The sequence below is a fragment of the Mirounga leonina genome, unplaced genomic scaffold (assembly GCF_011800145.1).
Source record: "Mirounga leonina isolate KUSES-001 unplaced genomic scaffold, KU_Mleo_1.0 Mir_127, whole genome shotgun sequence".
Lineage (NCBI taxonomy): Eukaryota > Metazoa > Chordata > Mammalia > Carnivora > Phocidae > Mirounga > Mirounga leonina.
The window spans coordinates 61543137-61565199 of NW_023270316.1; the positions used below are offsets into that span (position 1 = coordinate 61543137).

Consider the following 22063-nt stretch of genomic DNA (forward strand, 5'->3'; position numbering starts at 1 on the left):
TTTAAAAATTTAAATTCAATTTAATTAACGCAGTGTATTATTAGTTTCAGAGGTAGAATTTAGTGATTCATCAGTTGCATATTACACCTAGTGTTCATTCCATCAAGTGTCCTCCTTTATGCCCACCACCCAGTTACCCCTTCCCCCCACCTACCTTATCCCCTGACCTACCTCCCCTCCAGCATCCCTCAGTTTGTTTTCTAGAGTTGAGTCTTTTATGGTTTGTCTCCCTCTCTGTTTTCATCTTATTTTTCCTTCCCTTCCCCTATGTTCATCTGTTTTGTTTCTTAAATTACACATGTGAGTGAAATAATATAATTGGCTTTTTCTGACTGACTTATTTCACTAAGCGTAATACCCTCCAGTTCCATCCATGTCATTGCAAATGGTAAGATTTCATTCTTTTTGGTGGCTGAGTAATATTCCACTGTATGTATATGTGTGTGTGTGTGTATACACCTCTTCTTTATCTATTCATCTGTTGATGGACGTCTGGGCTCTTTCCATAGTGTGGCTGTTGTGGACATTGCTGCTATAAACATTGGGGTGCATGTGCCCCTTTGAATCCTTTGGATAAATACCTACTAGTGTAATTGCTGGGTCATAGGGTAGTTGTTTTTTAAACTTTTTGAGGAACCTCCATACTGTTTTCCAGAGTGGCTGCACCAGTTTGTATTCCCACCAACAGTGTAAGAGGGTTCTCCTTTCTCCACATCCTTGCCAACATCTGTTGTTTCCTGAGTTATTAATTTTAGCCATTCTGACTGGTGTGAGGTGGTATTTCGTTGTGGTTTTGGTTTGGATTTCCCTGATGCTGAGTGATGTTGAGCATTTTTTCATGTGTCTGTTGGCCATTTGAATGTCGTCTTTGGAGAAATGTCTGTTCATGTCTTCTGCCCATTTCTTGACTGGATTTTTTGCTTTTGGGTGTTGAGGTTGATAAGTTCTTCATAGATTTTAGGTACTAGCCCCTTATCTGATAAGACCTTTGCAAATATCTTCTCCCATTCTGTAGGTTGTCTTTTAGTTTTGTTGACTGTTTCCTTTGCTGAGTCACAGTCACTTTAAGCTTCTCCTCTGGGACAGCTGGATGCCCTACTGGGGCTGCTCTGTCTGTGGGGGGTGGGGGGTGGTGTATGTGACCATTTTGAGATGGCCACTACAAGGGCTTTAGTTGTCCCATCTCAATATGTGAAACACTGTTAATTACCAGGGAAGGTCACAGATTTTTATTAGCGATGAGTGCCTTACAAATCAGCGTGATGGATGTTAGAGACCTATGACTATTCAAGATCTGTGAATTGGTTAAAATAAATAATAATAGTTTCTCTGGCAAGAGTTGTAATGAGGACCAGTTGAAATATTTGTGAAGCATCAGGACAATGCCTGGCACTTACTAAATACCATTTAAATGTTTGTTAGATGAAGCATCACTTTTGTGATATTCTTTCCTTAATTTTGATAAATTTATTTTTCAAATATTTTCTTTTTATTTTTTCTTAGATGTCTATAATCCAGGTATTAGAGATCTGTTTTTATACCTTATATTAACTGGCTTTTGTTTTATATGTTCTATTTTTTTCTACTATTTTCTGGGAGATTCTCTCAACCTTGTCTTCTAACTCCGTATTAATTTACTTTCCACATGTATCCGAACTACTATTTATCCCATGAAATGTTTCCTTATTTCAACAATTAGACTTTTACATTTAAGATATCCTCTTTAGTGTGTGTGTGTGTGTGTGTGTGTGTGTGTGTATTTAGAAGTTCCTTTTAATGAATGTATAAGCAGAGGGTAGAATCCTGGCCTTACAATGACCCTCACTGATGTCCTTCATTCATCATATGCCTTCAGGTATTTTATTAGACCTTTCCTGGTCTCAGTCTTTTTTTTTTTTTTTTTTTAGTTTCAGAGGTAGAGTTTAGTGATTCATCAGTTGTAACACCCAGTGCTCATTACATCAAGTGCCTTCCTTAATGTCCATCACCCAATTATCCCTTCCCTCCACCTATCGCCCCTCCAGGAAACTTCAGTTTGTTTACTAGAGTTCAGCCTCTCTTATGGTTTGCCTCCCTCTCAATTTTCATCTTATTTTTCCTTTCCCTTCCCCCTACTTTGTTTCTTAATTTCCACATGTGAGTGAAATCATATGGTATTTGTCTTTCTCTGACTGACTTATTTTGCCTGGGTTTTTTCTTAGGATTTCTTATTCTCGTTTTACTTATTAACTTCTTCCCTTGTATCTTTAAGGTATTTCTAATGCTTACCTAAAAATCTTGATCAGTATGATCCAATGGTTCTGTTTCAGATGGTATATGTCGTTGAGTTTGTTGTATTTCTTTTTCAGTGATTGTACTCCTCAGATATCTAATTATTTTGATTTGTGAGCTCACATTCCTTGTGGCCATTGCTGCCCCCCCCCCCCCCCCCCCCCCCCCCCGGTAACTTGTATTAGGGAAGGGCTGAAGATTTGCTTGGGACAATTTCAATCTGTGGCTGTTCTCAAAGCATAATTATTAATAGCTTGTCCTTTCAACTTTCAAAAGTATCCTGGGTTGAGTGAGTTAATATAAGTCACCCTGTTGAAAGCTAGGACCTAAGGTATGTTTATCTCAGTAAATTTAACATAAGGGGAGGTGATAGCCTGGGGACAGAGAGTCTGCAGAACAGTGAAACACTGTGACCCAGGTAATTTCTCTGGCCAGGGTATGTCACCTTTAAGGTCCTGGGCAAAAACAGCATTGGAGAAGGTAGGCTTCTATAGGTTGTTCACTTGGGCTTTGGAGATAGGGGAGAGGTAAAGGCCCAAGGATTGCTCTTCAGTCCTTCCATTTTCATCAATTGACCTAATGCTACTCAAATTTTATCCTAACTACTTCTGGATAGTGCCTACCAAGAATGGCAGTGACTGTCTCCAAGCAACTCAGGGGAAAGGCAAGAATGGAACTTAAAATTTTCCCTCCAACCCAGGCCCTGAAGACTGCCCATAGCAGCCTTTTCCTGTCTATCTACCAGTTAAGGGACAGCTCTCGTTCCTCTGGAGATTCCTAGGGTTTGTGTTGTTAGTTTTTTAAACCCATACTTCAGTTTAATTTCTGTAATTTTGGCAGGAAGACAGTCCTGAGGATAGGAATCCAAAATTTCCCAGGAAATTATGGGAATGTAGTACTTTGAGAATCTTGAAGTGTTTTTGAAATTTAAATATGTATCTGTTTATATTGTTGTCACTGATTTTTTTTTTTTTTTTTTTTGGTCACACTGGTATTTTTGGTATAACATTCGGTGAAGAGGGCAGGCTGCCTAAAAACCAGTAATGTTTGTGAAATGATGAACATTCAGCATGATTTTATGAAGTAGACAAATGCAAAGTGCATTTTCAATGTGTCTTATTTTACAGGTGAGGAAATTAAATAGTAGAGAGATTAAATTATCCAACTCAGTGGTTTGGTGGCAGGAAGTCTTGACTTTGCATAATTTAACCAGATACTTCTTTGTGATGATTTGAGAGAAAAAATTCTGAACACTTGTTCTACTTTCAGTTCAGAATAATCTTTTAAACATTATTTAGGCCATTCTTGACCTATCTACTTATTTCTTCTCTACCAAATGGTGACCAGGGACTAGCCCTTGACACTGGAATATTTATTGTTCTGGCATTTTCTTTATTTCTGTGTCCTTTGCTACCTCTTATCTGGATCCACCTCCCTGTCCTTATGGTCAGATCATTCACATTTCCCAAATTGCCAAATGTATGAATGGTTGACAAAATGGAGAAGAAAGGAGGTTTAATCGTGAAAACTATATCTCCCTTAATTCTCTCGTTCTCTTTCCAGTGGACAAACAGAGACAAGAGGCTGTCTCAGAGGTCCCATTGCTGTACTGAAACTGTTTCTGTCCTGTTTCCTCATGATTTTACTTTTTATGTCCTAAAATTCTGTCAGGAAAAAGAACCCAATTGCTTTGCAAACTGTCTGACTTTATTTTTTGTATTTTTTTTTTTTTTTTGCTCTTTAGCAAAGTTATGGATTCCTCTTTAGGATCCTCTGACAACAGTGATGACAAGGGGTAAGTTGACTTGACTGATCTGTGTACCGAAAGGTAATAGCCTTGGTGGCAGTAAGAGGTTTCCATAAGAGATTGTAAGCTTCTGCAGGTAACTGTCTTTCTTTTGGGGTTTAAGTAGAAAAAAGAACAAGTCATAAGAACAAGACTTTCTACTTAAAGTTTGTTTGGGACCCTTAGTAACCAGTAACCAAAGCTCTGAGGAAACTCTCATAATGTCTGTGGTGAGATGCTGCTCAAGTGGACCAGGTGAAGAGAGGATCCTATTATTTGAGCAAGGAGAGGTGGCAGTGGACAGGGAGCAGTGGAGCTCTCAACAGAAGAGAATGGAGCTTGGACCCCTGGGTGGCTTAGTCAGTTAAGCATCTGCCTTTGGCTCAGGTCATGATCCCAGTGTCTTGGGATCAAGTCCTGCATCAGGCTTCTTGCTCAGTGGGGAGCCCACTTTTCCCTCTGCCTCTCCACCTCCCCACCACCCTGCTTGTGCTCTCTCTCTCTCTCTGACAAATAAAATCTTTTAAAAAATTTTAGAAAAGGATGGAGCTAATAGACCTTGGTCTGTCCCCTTACCCTCCAGAGCTTTGCAACCATCCAAAGCTGGTGTCCCAAACGTAAACCCACCATCATATTGGAGGAAGCCCCTGCCTCAAGCATGCAGTTTTTGAACCAAACTGAGGAACAGAAAAGACTTACGTGACACATGAAGAATAAGGATATAGTGAAGTAACTTGATAATCGGGAAATAAGAAGAAGCTGAAAGGCTGTCTATCTACAAACTACAGTTGTATTTTGAAGTAAATTCAACCTCAGTGCAGTTCCTTAGAGTTGAGTTTAACAGTAAAAAATTGTACTTGTCTTGATTTGTTAGGCTTTTTTTGACCGGCCTGATGTTTTCAATACAACTATATAAAGCTCTGTTTCTAATGAAAATTTGAAATACTGGTTTCCAAATAACTAATTTACAAAGTTTTATTTTTAGAATTCAACCAGTTTACAAATTGAAGACTACTTCTAACTAAGTTCAAAAAAGTTTGGCTGTGAAGTCACTGGGGTCTGATCATAGATGTTTTTAATTCTTTAGAAATGATCCAAATGAATTCATATCCGGAATCTCTAATGAATCCACCAATGAAACATAAGGTATATATTGGAGGGGGTGGAGAAATTCAGTCTGAAATATCCATGATGGTATAGAATTTTCTGGACAAGGATCTAAAATTCTAAAAAGTTAGGATTTGCTGCAAGCTAGATCATGTTTACTATAATTTTCAGATTCAATAAATTCTTGTTGATCAGATAAATTGGTCACATCACAGCTCCATGTAGGAAATCTCTAATGATAAGTTTTTCCATTTGTTGGTGTTTAAAATAAGCTAGACCACCTCTCTAGCCACAGTGATGGTGATGAAGACATTGATTTTCATGTGAGTAAGTCAGGTTGAAATCTGGGGGGAGGGAGCTATAGATGGATCTCTTATTTGGGGGGAGATAGCTTATTCTGAGGCAGGAAGAAAATGGAAAACTATGGAAAGATATCAGCGTGTGGGAAGAAAGGGTATATAATAATTCATTTTAATTCGCAGAAAAACACCATGTTTTAAAATCTTTTTCAATTTATCACACTTAAATGATCTAGGTTGAAAATGTGACTATATCTTTGAGAATAATTTTATCGGTCTTTTTTTTTTTAAGATTTTATTTATTTATTTATTTATTTATTTGAGAGAGAGAGAGCGAGAAACAGCATGAGAAGGGAGAGGGTCAGAGGGAGAAGCAGACTCCCCGCCAAGCAGGGAGCCTGATGCAGGACTCGATCCAGGACTCCAGGATCATGACCTGAGCCGAAGGCAGTCACTTAACCAACTGAGCCACCCAGGCGCCCTATCAGTCTTTTAAAATAGAGAAATGTAGAATACTACTTAATCTTCAATTGTGCTCCTTTCATTAATGATACTAATAGAATGTGAACATGTTTTGCTGATTAAATTTTTACTCATTGAGTTCATTTTGACTTGTTTCTAAGTAATCTGACTGAGAATACTTGCTATTGCTCTGATCTGAAGGCATTTTTACTATGTACTCAAGCCAAGGAAAGAATACGTTTTAAAAATCACCTATGTCTGAACAGAAATAGTCATGAGATTTTTCTGCTTCTCTCCTGGCCAGTTATTCAACCATTTAATGTCAATGTTGGAGAATGAGCAGTGCTGAAGAGGAAATTAACTGGTCACCATTGGAAATTTTTTGCTATCTAGACAAATATTACATGGAAGATAAAAGGCCAACTAATGACTACGAATACTTCTTCAAATTACCCATAATTTTCCCTTAAAATTTTTTAAAATTCCAGTATAATTGACAGTGCTAATAGTTTCAGGTATATGATATAGTGATTCAATGATTCTATACATTACTCAGTGTTCATCATGATAAATGTACTCTTTAATCCCCTTCACCTATTTCACCTGACCCCCTCCCCCCTGCCCTCAGGTAACCATCAGTTTATTTTCTATTTAAGGGTCTCTTTTTAGCTTTGTCTCTTTCTTCCCTTGTTCATTTGTTTTGCATCTTAAATTCCACATATAAGTGAAATCATAGGGTATTTATCTTTTTCTGACTGACTTACTTCACTTAGCATTATACCCTCTAGATCCATTCATGTTGTTGCAAATGGCAAGATTTCATTCTTTTATATGACTGAATAATATTCCATTGTGTGTGTGTGTGTGTGTGTGTATCTCCCCTCTTTATCCATTCATCTATCGATGGACACTTGAGTTGTTTCCATACTTTGGTTATTGTAAATAATGCTGCAAAAAACATAGGGGTTGCATATCTTTTTGAATTAGTGTTTTCATATTCTTTGGGTAAATACCCAGTAGCGTAATTACTAGATCATATGGCTGTTCTATTTTTAATTTTTTGAGGAACCTCCATACCTTTTTCCACAGTGGCTGCACCAGTTTATATTCCCACCAATAGTGCATGAGGATTACATTTTTCTCCACATCCTTGCCAACATTTCTTATGTCTTGATTTTAGCTATTCATTTTGACAGGTGTGAGGTAATATCTCATTGTAGTTTTGTGGGGTTTTTTGGGTTTTTTTAATCTTCATGGAACTTTTTTTTTCTTTTTCCAGATCTTTCTTCTTTTTTATTTTTTATTGTTATGTTAATCACCATACATCATTAGTTTTTGATGTAGTGTTCCATGATTCATTGTTTGGGCATAACACCCAGTGCTCCGTGCAGAACATGCCCTCTTTAATACCCATCACCAGGATTACCCATCCTCCCACCGCCCTCCCCTCTAGAACCCTCAGTTTGTTTTTCAGAGTCCATCGTCTCTCATAGTTCGTCTCCCCCTCTGATTTCCCCCCCTCATTCTTCCCCTCCTATCTTTTTTTTTTTCCTTAACATATATTGTATTATTTGTTTCAGAGGTACAGATCTGTGATTCAACAGTCTTGCACAATTCACAGTGCTCACCATAGCACATACCCTCCCCAGTGTCTATCACCTAGCCACCCCATCCCTCCCACCCCACCCCCCAATCCAGCAATGCTCAGTTTGTTTCCTGAAATTAAGAATTCCTCATATCAGTGAGATCATATGATACATGTCTTTCTCTGATTGACTTATTTCGCTCAGCATAACACCCTCCAGTTCCATCCACGTCGTTGCAAATGGCAAGATCTCATTCCTTTTGATGGCTGCATAATATTCCATTGTATATATATACCACTTCTTTATCCATTCATCTGTCAGTGGACATCTTGGCTCTTTCCACAGTTTGGCTATTGTGGAATTGCTGCTATAAACATCGGGGTGCACGTACCCCTTCAGATCCCTACATTTGTATCTTTGGGGTAAATACCAGTAGTGCAATTGCTGGATCGTATGGTAGCTCTATTTTCAACTTTTTGAGGAATCTCCATACTGTTTTCCAGAGTGGTTGCACCAGCTTGCATTCCCACCAACAGTGTAGGAGGGTTCCCCTTTCTCTGCATCCCCGCCAACATCTGTCGTTTCCTGACTTGTTAATTTTAGCCATTCTGACTGGTGTGAGGTGGTTATCTCATTGAGGTTTTGATTTGGATTTCCCTGATGCCGAGCGATATTGAGCACTTTTTCATGTGCTGTTGGCCATTTGGATGTCCTCTTTGGAAAAATGTCTGTTCATGTCTTCTGCCCCTTTCTTGATTGGATTCTTTGTTCTTTGGGTGTTGAGTTTGATAAGTTCTTTATAGATTTTGGATACTAGCCCTTTATCTGATATGTCATTTGCAAATATCTTCTCCCATTCTGTCGGTTGTCTTTTGGTTTTGTTGACTGTTTCCTTCACTGTGCAAAAGCTTTTATCTTGATGACGTCCCAATAGTTCATTTTTGCCCTTGCTTCCCTTGCCTTTGGCGATGTTTCTAGGAAGAAGTTGCTGCGGCTGAGGTCAAAGAGGTTGCTGCCTGTGTTCTCCTGTGTTTGGATGGACTCCTGTCTCACATTGAGGTCTTTCAACCATTTGGAGTCTATTTTTGTGTGTGGTGTAAGGAAATGGTCCAGTTTCATTCTTCTGCATGTGGCTGTCCAATTTTCCCAACACCATTTGTTGAAGAGACTGTCTTTGTCACTGTATTGCCTGTAAGGTGACTGTTACTGTATATTGTCTGTGTTCCTTTCTGGTCTGTATTGCTTTTAGGCTCTCTCTTTGCTTAGAGGACCCCTTTCAATATTTCTTGTAGGGCTGGTTTCGTGTTTGCAAATTCCTTTAGTTTTTGTTTGTCCTGGAAGCTTTTTATCTGTCCTTCTATTTTCAATGACAGCCTAGCTGGATACAGTATTCTTGGCTGCATATTTTTCTCATTTAGTGCTCTGAATATATCATGCCAGTCCTTTCTGGCCTGCCAGGTCTCTGTGGATAGGTCTGTTGCCAATCTAATGTTTCTACCATTGTAGGTTAAATAGCTCTTCTCCTGAGCTGCTTTCAGGATTTTCTCTTTGTCTCTGAGACTCATAAGTTTTACTATTAGATGTCAGGGTGTTGACCTATTTTTATTGATTTTGAGAGAGGTTCTCTGTGCCTCCTGGATTTTGATGCCTGTTTCCTTCCCCAAATTAGGGAAGTTCTCTGCTATAATTTGCTCCAATATACCTTCTGCCCCTCTCTCTTTCTTCTTCTTCTGGGATCCCAATTATTCTAATGTTGTTTCGTCTTAGGGTATCACTTATCTCTCGAATTCTGCCCTCGTGTTCCAGTAGTTGTTTCTCTTTTTCTCAGCTTCTTTATTTTCCATCATTTGGTCTTTATATCACTAATTCTCTCTTCTGCCTCATTTATCCTAGCAGTTAGAGCCTCCATTTTGGATTGCACCTCATTAATAGCCTTTTTGATTTCGACTTGGTTAGATTTTAGTTCTTTTATTTCTCCAGAAAGCATTTCTCTAATAATGTCCATGCTTTTTTCAAGCCCAGCTAGTATCTTTAAAGTGATGATTCTGAACTCTAGATCCGACATCGTTCTAATGTCCATATCGAGTAGGTCCCTGGCAGTCGGTACTACCTCTTGTTCTTTTTGTTGAGGTGATTTTTTTCAGTCTTGTCATTTTGTCTGGAGGAGAATAGATTAATGAGAGAACAAAATGCTAACAGGGTAACAACATCCCCAGAAAATACACACTAAACAAATCAGAAAAGACCCGAAGCAGGGGGAAAAGAAAGGGAAAGAAAGAAAAAAGAAAAAGAAAAAGATAACAAAAACAGAACAAAACAAAAAACAGAATATGATCAAATATGATCAGGCTGGTGCATAGATCAGTGCCACACACTAGATTTTGGGTGTATTTTGGTCTGTTAGAAGAAAGTGCCTCCCAAAATTTTAAAGAAAAACTTATATATGTACAAAAATAAGGGTTGATATGATGAAGGGATGGAATATGACTGTAAAGATGAAAATTATCAATTCCCTTTATAAAATTTTTTATAAGAAATTGTTTGAAAAAAGAAAAGAGGATTAAAAAAAAAGGAGAGAATGTGATCAGGCAGGAGAGTAGAACAAAACCATACACTAGAGATTTAGGGTATATTTTGATCTGTTAGAGGAAACTGTATCTCAAAATTTTAAAGAGAGAACAACTTATATATATATATATATATATGCCAAAAATAAGGGTAACTACTATGAAGGGATAGAATATGACTCTAAAAATGAAAAATAAAAATTTTTTTTAAGAAAGGGATTGATAAGATGTTCATTGAAAAAGGGAAAAAGAAAAAATTAAAAAAAAAGTTAAAAAAATTAACTTTGAAAGACTTAAGAATCATGGTAGAAAAGCCATGAATTCTATGTGCAGTATTCCCCCAGTGCTGGAGTTCTGCCATTCTCATTGATCAGTAAACTTGGTCTTGGCTGGCTGTTCTCGCTGATCTTCTGGGGGAGGGGCCTGTTGCCGTGGTTCCCAAATGTCTTTGCCAGAGGCGGAATTGCCCCGTCCTTGCTGGTCCGGGCTAAGTAATCTGCTCGGGTTTGCTCTCAGGAGCTTTTGTTCCCTGCAAGCTTTCCATTCGGCTTTGGAGGATGAGAGTGAAAATGGTGGCCTCCCTATCTCTGCCCCTGAGGAGCCGAGAACTCGGGGCCTGCTCCTCAGTGAGCCCCCAGAGAAAAGCAGTCAGTCACTCCCATCTCCCCGGTCTCTGGCCGCACTCCGTGTTCACCTAGCCTGTGACCGCGCATTTCTATCTCTGGCATCTGACCCCCGTGTGGAGTCTCCAAACCCAGCAGATCCCTGCTGAGCACTCCCACGCTGCTGCTCCCAGGGGAGGAAGGTGAGTCTCCCCAGATCTGCCGCTTGTTGGATCCCTGCTGGAGGAACAGTGGCCCGACTGTGCCACGGATCACGGTTTATGGCAACCCCGAGCTGAGAGCCCGCGCCTCAGCTCCATCTCTGCAGCCGGCTTCCCGCTCCGATACCTGGGAGCTCTGCCGCATTCAGGCACCCCTGGTCTTTCTGTGACCCCGAGGGTCCTGAGACCACACTGTCCCAGCGAGGGTTCCACCCCCCACTTAGCCACTGGAGCAATGTTCCTCAGCAGAGCAGACTTCTAAAAGTTCTGATTTTGTGCTCCGCTGCTCTATCACTTGCCAGAAGCAGCAGTCGGAGGCCCCCTCCCCTGCCATCTATCCTCCCGAATATCGCCTCGGATTCACTTCTCCGCATGTCCTACCTTCCAGAAAATGGTCGCTTTTCTGTTCAGAGAGTTGCTGCTCTTCTTTTCTTCGATCTCCTGTTGAGTTTGTAGGTGTTCAGAATGGTTTGATCCCTATCCAGCTCAATTCCTGAGACCAGATGAAATCCAGGTCTCCTACTCCTCTGCCATCTTGCTCCCCGCCCCCATTGTAGTTTTGATTTGCATTTCCCTGATAGTGAATGATGTTGAGCATCTTTTCATGTCTGTTGGCCATCTTTCTTCTTCAGAAAAATGTCTATTCAGGTTTTCTGCCCATTTTAATTTGTTTTGGGGGGTTGAGTTGTATAAGTTAGTTATACATTTTGGATATTAACCCATTATTGGACATATCAATTGCAAATATCTTCTCCCATGCAGTAGGTTGCCTTTTTGATTTATTGATAGTTTCCTTTGCTGTGCAAAAGCTTTTTATATTAGTGTAGTTCTAATGGTTTATTTTTGCTGTTGTTTCTCTTGCCTGAGGACAGATATTTAGAAAAATGTTGCTATGGCCAGTGTCAACAGAAATTACTGTCTTTATTCTCTTCTAGGATTTTTGTAGTTTCTGGTCTCACATTTATTTTTTACATCATATTTTTTTTATTTTTTTTTTTAATTTTTTAATTTTTTTTTAAAGATTTTATTTATTTGAGAGAGAGAATGAGATAGAGCATGAGAGGGGGAAGGGTCAGAGGGAGAAGCAGACTCCCTGCTCAGCAGGGAGTGCGATGCGGGACTCGATCCCGGGACTCCAGGATCATGACCTGAGCCGAAGGCAGTCATTTAAACAACTGAGCCACCCAGGTGCCCCCATATTTATTTTTTTTAATTTAAATTCAATTAGCCAACATATAGTACATCATTAGTTTTTGATGTAATGTTCAATGATTCATTAGTTGCATATAACACCAGTGCTTGGTCTCACATTTAGATCTTTAGTCCCTTGTGAGTTTATTTTTGTGACTTGTAAGAAAGTGGTCCAGTTTCATTCTTTTGCATGTCGCTGTCCAGTTTCCCCAGCACCATTTGAAGAGACTGTCTTTTTCTCATTGTATATTCTTGCTTCTTTAGTTGTAGTTTAATTGACCCCATAAGTGTGTGTTTATTTTTGGGCTCTCTATTCTGCTACATTGATTTATGTTTCTGTTTTTGTGCCAGCACAATACTGTCTTGATTATTACAGCTTTGTAGTATATCTTGAAATCTTGGATTATAATACCTCCAGTTTTGTTGTTCTTTCTCAATGTCACTTTGGCTATTCAGTGTCTTTTGTTGTTCCATACAAATTTTAGGATTGTTTTTTCTAGTTCTGGAAAAATGCAGTTTGTATTTTGATAGGGATTGCATTGAATCTATTGATTGCTTTGGGTAGTATGGACATTTTAACAAGATTAATTCTTCTAATCCATGAGTACAGGATAGCTTTCCATTTGTTGGTGTTGCCTTCAGTTTATCTTAACAATGTTTTATAGTTTCAGAGTACAGGTATTCCATCTCCTCGGTTAAGTTTATTCCTAGGTATTTTATTTTTGGTGCACTTATAAATAGGACTGTTTTCTAAATTTCTTTTTCTGCTACTTTATTAGTCTGTAGAAAATCTACCTATTTCTAGGTATTAATTTGTATCCTGCATCTTTACTGACTTCATTTATTACTTCTAATAGTCTCTAGGGGTTCTATGAATAGTATTATGTCATCTGCAAATAGTGAGTTTAAATTCTTCCTTACCAATATGGTTGCCTCTTATTTCTTTGTTTTCTTTCTTTGCTTTCTTTTCTTTCTTTCATCTGATTGCTGTGGCTAGGACTTCCACTACTATGTTGAATAAAAGTGGTGAGAGTGGACATGCTTGACTTGTTTCTGATCTCAGAGGAAATGCTTTTTTTTTTCACCATTGAGTATAATGTCCACTGTGGGTTTTTCATATATGGCCTTTATTGTGTTAAGGTATATTCCCTCTAAGCCAACTTTGTTGAGAGTTTTTATCATGAATTGATGTTGAATTTTGTCAAATGCTTTTTCTGCATCTAATGAGATAATCATATAGTTTTTATCCTTCATTTTGTTGACTTGGTGTATCACATTGATTGATTTGTGAATATTGAATCATCCTTGCATCCCGGGAATGAATCTCACTCGATTGTGGTGAATGATCCTTTTCATGTATTGTTGAATGTGATTTTTCTAATATTTTGTTTAGGATTTTTGCATCTATGTTCATCAGTGACATTGGCCTGTAGTTTTCTTTGTTTGTGGTGTCTTTGTCTGGTTTTGGTATCAGGGTAATTCCTGCCTCATATTATAAATTTGGAAGCTTTCCTTCCTCCTCTATTTTTGGAATGATTTGAGAATAGGTATTCACTCTCCTTTAAATGTTTGGAGAATATACCTGTGAATCCATGTTGGCCTGGGCTTTTATTTGGGGGGAATTTTTTGATTACCAATTCAATTCCATTCCTAGTAATCACCTATTCAGATTTATATTTCATTCCAATTCAGTTTTGGGAAATTGTATGTTTCTAGGAATTTATCCATTTCTTCTGGGTTGCCTAATTTGTTGGCATATAATTTCTCATAGTATTTTCATATAATTCTTTGTTTTTCAGTGGTGTCAGTTTTCCTCTTTTGTTTGATTTTATTTATTTGGGTCCTTTTTTTCTTAATGAGGGTGGCTAAGGTTTGTCCATTTCGTTGATCTTTTCAAAAAACCAACCCTTGGTTTCGTTGATACACACACACACACACACACACACACACACACACACACACACACTAGTCTCTATGCCATTTATTTCTGCTCTGATCTTTTTGATTGCCTTCTTTCTACTCATGTTGGGCTTTGTTTATTCTTTTTCTAGTTTCTTTAGGTATAAGGGTATATTTTGTATTTGAGCTTCTCTTGTTTCTTGAGGTAGATTTGTATTGCTGTTTATTTTCTTCTTAGTACTGCTTTTGCTGTGCCCCTAAGATTTTTGATTGTTTTTTTAGCTTCACTTTTTTATTTTTTTGCTCTCTGATTAGATGAATTCCACTGCCCTGTATTTGAGTTCACTGAATGTTTCTTCCACTTGGGTGATGGGGGTCCAAAGATACAAATTACTAGTTATAAAATAGGTTATGGGGATGTAATATACAACATGGTGACTATAGTTAATAATACTGTATTGCATATATGAAAGTTTCTAGGAGAGTAAGTCCTAAAAGTCTTCATCACAAGAAAAAATTCTGTAAGTATGGTGACAGATGTTAACTTAGACTTATTGTGGTGATCATTTTGTAATATATACAAATATCAAATCATTATGTTGTACACTTGAAACTAATATAATGTATGTAAATTATATCTTAATAAAAATATTTTTAAAGGATTAGCAGGAAGAAAAGTCATTCTGATGATATGCTCTTTCAATTTAGAAACTCTTGTAAACAAAATTTAGGCAGATTCTAATCTAGCTACTTCTTTCTGCCCTACCAAATACTGACTAGGGACTAGCCTTGCCATTGAAATTCTCATTGTTCTGGCATTTTCTTTCCATTTTCTCTATATCCTTTCATCAACTGTTACCTGGATGTACCTCCCCATCCCTACACTCTCATGTCTCTGTCTCTCTCTTCCCAAATTTATTCAACAGTTACCAGAATGGTAGAAAAATTGGGAAAGAAGCAAGGAAAATTTAATCATCATTGCAACTTCTCTCTTACTTCTTACTATTTCCAGTAAATATGCACATGCATATGCATGTGCACACACATGTGCACGCGTGTGTGTGCGCATGCGCGTGCACGCGCACACACACACACACCCCCCAGAGGCTGGCTTACACTGTGGTAACTCAAAGCTGTTGCTTCAGGTTCTGTCACCTCTCCTCAGGAAAGAGCATGATTTCCTTCCATGTTGTCTGACTTTATTTTTTGTGTATTTTTTCCCTTTGGCAGAAATAACAATGCTCCAATGCCCTCTTCGGTGTCCTCTGGCCGCAATATCAACAATAGGTGAGTTGATTTTTCTGTCCTCTGAGTGGGAAAACCACTTGGGAACATCAGTGGCAATACAGCTTGTTCAGATAGCCTGTCAGCTTCTGTATGTAACTTTTTCTGTTTTGGATCTAGATTGAAGAGAAGGAACAAATCAAAGAGAACATTTACTATGGGTCTGTTCATGAGCTTTAGGGACTACCAGTCAAAATGCTTGGGAAACTATCAGAGTGTCTGTGTATGACATTCTACTTGTATGAGCCAAGGGAGGAGAGAATACTACTTGGAAGCAAAAAGCAAAACAGTGGACAGGAGCAGAGGAGCACTCGGTGAAAAATAAAGGAGCTAATAGACCCAAGATCTTTCCATCATCCTCTGGTTTCTGCCCCCATGTGAGGCTAGTTGCCCTAAATCCAAACCCACCATCATATTGGTTGGAGTCCCAGCCCCAGGCCTGAAGTTAGTTGGCCATATCTGAGGAGCAAGGCAAACATCCATGAAGCATGAAGAGTAAAGCTAGAGGGACTTAGAATCAGAAAATTAGATGGGGTAAGAAGGACAAGTACCTACAAACTATAGTTGAATTTGAAATAAATGCAAGTGCAAAAGCAGATACACATTGGGGTTAGGTTCAGTAGTCAAGAAATGTTTTAAAATCTTGATCCATTAAGGATTCTTTTACAGGTCTAAGAATTTTGTTTCTATCATATAAAGCTGCACTTCTAGGGGAAAATGAAATACTTCTTTCCAAATAGCCAAATTACATGAGAATTTTTTAGTATTCAACCACATTATCAGTTGTAGATAAATTGAAGATAATTTGTATGAAAAAAGTATGTAAGATGTCACACAGTGTTTGAGCAGATACATTTTATCCTTTAGTTCTGATTGGAATGAATCGACCTCAGTAGCTGATAAGGAAGTCACCAATGAAAGGTGAGATAAACATATGTAAAGATACACCAGAGATATCCAATGCAGAGTTTCTTGGACACTCTAAAATGTTGACAGTGTCAACTTTTATATGTAACATATTTTTTATCTAGTTGGATAGAAGAGGAACAGGACTTCCTACCTGAGTGGTATACCAGTAGCCAAAACTCTTAGAAAACTACCAGATTGTTGTATGAGATTCTACTAGAATGGGCTGTATTAGTTTGCTAGAGCTGCTGTAACAAAATATCACAAAACTGAATAGTTTAAACAACAGAATTTTATTGTCTCAGTCTTAGAGGCTAGAAGTTGATATCACGGTGTCAGTAGGGTTGTTTCCTTTTGAGGGCTGTGAGCAAGAATCTATTCCATGCCTCTCTCCTAGCTTTTAGTGATTGCTGTCAATCTTTGCTGTTCCATGGTATGTAGAATCATCTCTCCAATCTGTACCTTGATCTCTACATGGGTGAAGTATGTGTGTCTGTGTCTAAATTTTTCCTTTGTATAAGCACACCAGTCATACTGGATTAGGAGCCCAACCTAAACCAGTATGACTATGTCTTAATTACACCTATAGCAACCCTATTTCCAATAAGGTCACATGCTGAGTTGCAGGGGATAGGATTTCAACATATCCATTTTGGTGAGACAATATTCAACTTATAATATGTGACAAGTGAGGAGAGATTCCTATATGGAGCCAGGAGAATAATGGCAGTAGACTGGGAACAGAAGAGGCCTTAGTAGAAAATAACAGAGCTAATAGACACTGGGCCTGCCCCACACCCTCAAGAGCTCTGCCACCATGTGAGCTAGCCCTCAAACTCAGACCCACTATCATAGTGGATAGAGCCACTGCCTCAGACCTGCAGTGCTTGACTCTGTCTGGGGGGCAGGAAAGATGACCACGATGGGTGAAAATAAGGAGGTGATGGAAGGACTTGAGAATAAGGAATTTAGATAGAGTAAGAGGGATGTGTACATTATGAACTGAAGTTAAAGTGAAATAAATGCCACCACAAAAGGCTCTTATATATTGGGATTAGGGACAGGAAAGAACATTACTTAAACCTTGATGCTCACTATTTTCACAGTCCTAAGATATTAATTACCACCATATGAAATCTTACTCCTTTTAAAAAATTTTTAATTCCAGTATGATTAACATACAGCATTATATTAGTTTCAGGTGTACAACACTGATTCAACAATTCTATACATTACTCAGTGCTTGTCACGATAAGTGTGCTCTTAATCCCCTTTTATCTGTTTCACCCATCCCCCCACCCACCTCCCCTCTTGTAACCTAGTTAAGAGTCTGTTTTTTTGTTTGTTTGTTTTACCTTTTTGAGGAACCTCCAAACTGTCTTCCAGAATGGCTGTACTAGCTTGCATTCTCACCAACAGTGAGGGTTTCCCTTTCTCCACATCCTTTCCAACATCTGTTGTTTCCTGACTTGTTAATTTTAGCCATTCTGACTGGTATGAGGTAGTATCTCATTGTGGTTTTATTTGTATTTCCCTGATGCCGAGTGATGAGCATTTTTTTATGTCCATTGACAAATGAATAGATAAAGAAAATGTGATGTATATACAATGGGATATTACTCAGCCATCAAAAAAATGAAATCTTACCATTTGCAATGATATTGATGGAAATAGAGGATATTATGCTAAGCGAAAAAAGTCAATCAGAGAAAGAAAATGATTTCACTCATATGTGGAATTTAAGAAACAAAGCAGAATTATAAGGGAAGGGAGGGAAAAATAAAATAAGACAAAATCAGAGAGGGAGACAAACCATAAGAGACTCTTAACTATAGGTAACAAATGGAGGGTTGCTGGAGGGGAGATGGGTGAGGGGATGGGGTAACAGAATGATGGGCATTAAGGAGGGCACATGATATAATGAGCACTGGGTGTTATATGCAACTGATGAATCCCTGAACTCTACCTAATGTTGACTGAATTTAAATACATTTTTTTAAAAACGTTTGGGGTTCTTTTTTGTTTTTTCTTTGTTGGTTTTGTTTCTTAAATTCTGCAGATGAGTGAAATCATATGGTATTTGTCTTTCTCTGACTTATTTCACTTAGCATTATACTCTCTAGCTCCATCCGTGTTGTTGCAAATGGCAAGATTTCACTATTTTCTATAATTGAGTAACATTCATTTGTGAGGGTGAGTGTGTGTGTATGTGTGTTTACATATATGCATACATACCACATCTTCTTTATCCATTCATCTATCAATGGACACTTGGTTTTAGCCATCTGAGAGGTGCAAGGTGATATCTCATTGTAGTTTTGATTTACATTTCCCTGATGATGAGTGATGTTGAGCATCTTTTCATATGCCTGTTAGCCATCTGGATATCTTCTTTGGAGAAATGTCTGTTCATGTCTTCTGCCCCATTTTTAAATTGGATTATTTGGTTTTTGGTGTTGGGTTGTATAAGTTCTTTGCATATATTGGATACTAACCCTTTATTGGATATGTCACTTGCAAATATCTTCTCCCATTCAGTAGGTTGTCTTAGTTTTGTTGGTTATTTCCTTTGCTGTGCTTGTTCTTGATCTTAGGGGGAAAGCTCTCAGGTTTTTACCATTGAGTATGATGTTAGCTGTGGGTTTTTCATATATGGTCTCTATTATATTGAAGTATGTTCCCTCTAAACCTACTTTGTTGAGTGTTTTTATCATGAATGTTGTACTTTGTCAAATGCTTTTTCTGCATCTATGGAAATAATCATATGGTTTTTATTCTTTCTCTTGTATATCACATTAGTTTGCAAATATTGAACTGCTTTTGTAGACCTAGAATAAATAACAATTGATTGGGATGAATGATTTTATTAATGTATTGTTGCATTCAGTTTGCTAATATTTTGTTGAGGATTTTTGCATCTATGTTCATCAGAGATATTGGCCTGTAGTTCTTTTTTTGTAGAGTCTTTATGTGGTTTTGGTATCAAGGTAAGGTAAGGCTGGTCTTCTAAAATGAATTTGAAAATTCTTCCTCTTCTATTTTTTGGAATAGTTTGAGGAGAATAGTTATTAATTATTCTTTAATGTTTCATTGGAGTCACCTTTGAAATATATGGACCTGGACTTCTGTTTGTTGGAAGATTTTGATTACTAAGTCAATTTCATTGCTGGTCATTAGTCTATTCAAATTTTCTATTTCTTGCTCAGTTTTAGAATATTATACATTCTAGGAATATATCCAGTTCTTCTGGGTTGTCCAATTTGTTGGCATTATATTTATATTTTCATAATATTCTCTTATAATCCTTTGTATTTCTGTGGTGTTGGTTATTTCTCATGTTTTATTTCTGATTTTGTTTGAGTCTTCTCCTTTTTTTTTTTTTTTTTCTGAGTTGGGCTAAAGGTTTATCAATTTTGTTGATCTTAAAAAAAAGAAAAACAACAAACAGCTCCAGGTTTCATTGATCTGTTTCATTGTTTTAGTTTGTTTTGTTTATTTCTGTTCTAATCTTTATCATTTCTTTCCTTCTACTCGTTTGGGGTTGTGTTCTTTTTCTAGCTCCTTTAGGTGTCAGGTTAGGCTGTTTGAGATTTTTTTTGCTTCTTGAGGTAGGACTGTATTGCTATAAACTTCTTACAACTGTTTTTTCTTGCATCACAAAGATTTTGGACCATTTTATTCTTGTTTTCATTTGTCTCCATGTTTTCTTGATTTCCTTTTTGATTTTTTTTTTTTTTGGTTGACCCATTCATTGTTTAGTAGCATGTTATTTAATCTCCATGTATTTGTGTTCTTTCCAGATTTCTTCTTGTGGTTGATTTCTAGTTTCATAGTGTTGTGGTCAGAAAAGACACATGGTATGCTTCCAATCTTTTTTTAATTTGTTGAGACTTGTTTTATGGCCTAACCTGTGATCGATTCTGGAGAATGTTGTATGTGCAATTGAGAGGAAGGTGTATTCTGCTGTTTTAAGATGAAATGTTCTGAATATATCTGTTAGATCCATCTGGTCCAATGTGTCATTTAAAGCCACTGTTTCCGGGGCACCTGGGTGGCTCAGTCAGTTAAGTATCCAACTTGATTTCGGCTCAGGTCATGATCTCAGATTGTGAGATTGAGCCCTGCACTGGGCTCCATGCTCAGCACGGTGTCTGCTTGAGATTCTCTCTCCCTTGTCCCTCCCCCTTCTTGTGCTCTATAAATAAATAGATAGATGATAGATAGATAGATAGATAATAACTTAAAAAAAAAATAAAGCCACTGTTTCCTTGTTGATTTTCTGTTTGGATGATCTGTCCATTGATGTAAGTGGGGTGGTAAAGTCCCCTACTATTATTGTATTACTATCAATTATGTTATGTTTATTATGAACTGCTTTGTGTATTTGGGTGCTCCCATGTTGGATGCATACATATTTGCAATTGTTATATCTTTTTGTTGAATTGTCCCCTTTATGATTATTATATAGTGTCCTTCTTTGTCTCTTGTTACACTCCTTGTTTTAACATCTATTTTGTCTGGTATAAGTATTGCTATCCCAGCTTTCTTTCCACTTCTGTTTGTATGATAAATGCTTTTCCATCCCTTCACTTTGAATCTGCATGTGTCTTTAGTTCTGATATGTGTCTCTTGTAGGCAGCAAATAAATGAGTCTTGCTTTTTTTTGTCCATTCCATCACCCTATATCTTTTGGCTGGAGCATTTCCTCTGTTTACATTCAAAGTAATTATTGATAGGTATGTACTTATGGCCATCTTGTTACTTGTTTTATGGTTGTTTTTGTAGTTCTTCTGTTCCTTTCTTCTCTTCCTCTTTTTGTTCATGGTTAGTTGGCTTTCTTAGTGATATACTTGGATTCCTCTCTTTATTTTTTTACATATCTATTACCAGTTTTTGATTTGTGGCTCCATTAGTTTTACATATAACATCTTATGCATATAGCAGCCTATATTAAGTTGATGGTTGCTTAAATTTGAACCCATTCTAAAAGTATTAAATTTTTACTCCTTCCCTCACATTTTAGGTGGTGTCATACTTTACATCTTTTATTTTGTGATTCCCTTGACTGATTTTTATAGATATACTTAGTGTTTTTGCTTTTGTGCTTCCTACTTTTCTTACTCCTGCTTATGATCTCTTCTTTTCAGTTAGAGTCACCTTTAAATTCCACCACCAAAGGTATTTACACATTGGGCTAGGGTAACAATAAAGAACACTTTACCTAAATCTTGGTGTGTTAACTACTCATGGGCATACGATAATCATTACTACCATATAAGCCTCATTTCTAATAATAAACTGACCCACTGTGTTCCAGGTTATTGATTTGCACTTGGATTTTTAAAAATCAACCGATTCATATCATAGATTAATTGTAGCTATTTGAATGGGAAAAAAGTATATCTAGAATTACACATGGTGTCTGATGATGTACCTTTTTGATTCTTTAGCCCTGCCCAGAATGAATTGACTTTGGAAACCTATGAGGAATTCACTAATGAAATGTGAGATATGAATGCATAAATTTAAAATTATATGTATAATCTCAACACATACACACATAAAACAATAAAGAGCGAGATAAAGAGATTGAGATTTGTAATAGTCACTCTCAGGAGCATCCATGGCAATAGAGAGTCTTCAATACTGCTTCTAATTCCTCACTGTAGTATATGTAGGTAACTGTCTTTTTTTTTTTAGATTTAGTTGAATAAAAGAAGAACTCATAAGAGGAATGCTTTTCCCCTAAGTAGGTTTGTCTCCTTTAGTAGCAGCCAAACCCTTAGATGAAAGTAAGGAGAAGAGAGAAGGCCCTGAGAACCAGGAATTTAAATGGATAAGAGGAATGGGTGCCTCCAAAACTGAAATTGAATTTGAAATAA

At 37.5% G+C, this 22063-nt stretch overlaps 1 protein-coding gene across 1 annotated transcript in view; it reads left to right on the top strand.

Annotated features, from left to right (window-relative positions):
• The first annotated feature begins 4035 nt into the window (after positions 1-4035).
• Positions 4036-22063, top strand: part of LOC118009477 (phosphatidylinositol 3,4,5-trisphosphate 3-phosphatase TPTE2-like) — a 136022-nt gene continuing 117994 nt past the window's right edge. Inside the window, exons 1-4 of the mRNA XM_035003487.1 lie at positions 4036-4066; positions 15222-15278; positions 16143-16196; positions 21632-21685. Coding sequence (XP_034859378.1) covers positions 15238-15278; positions 16143-16196; positions 21632-21685 — 149 coding nt within the window. The 5' untranslated portion in view covers positions 4036-4066; positions 15222-15237. The remainder of the gene's footprint in view (positions 4067-15221; positions 15279-16142; positions 16197-21631; positions 21686-22063) is intronic.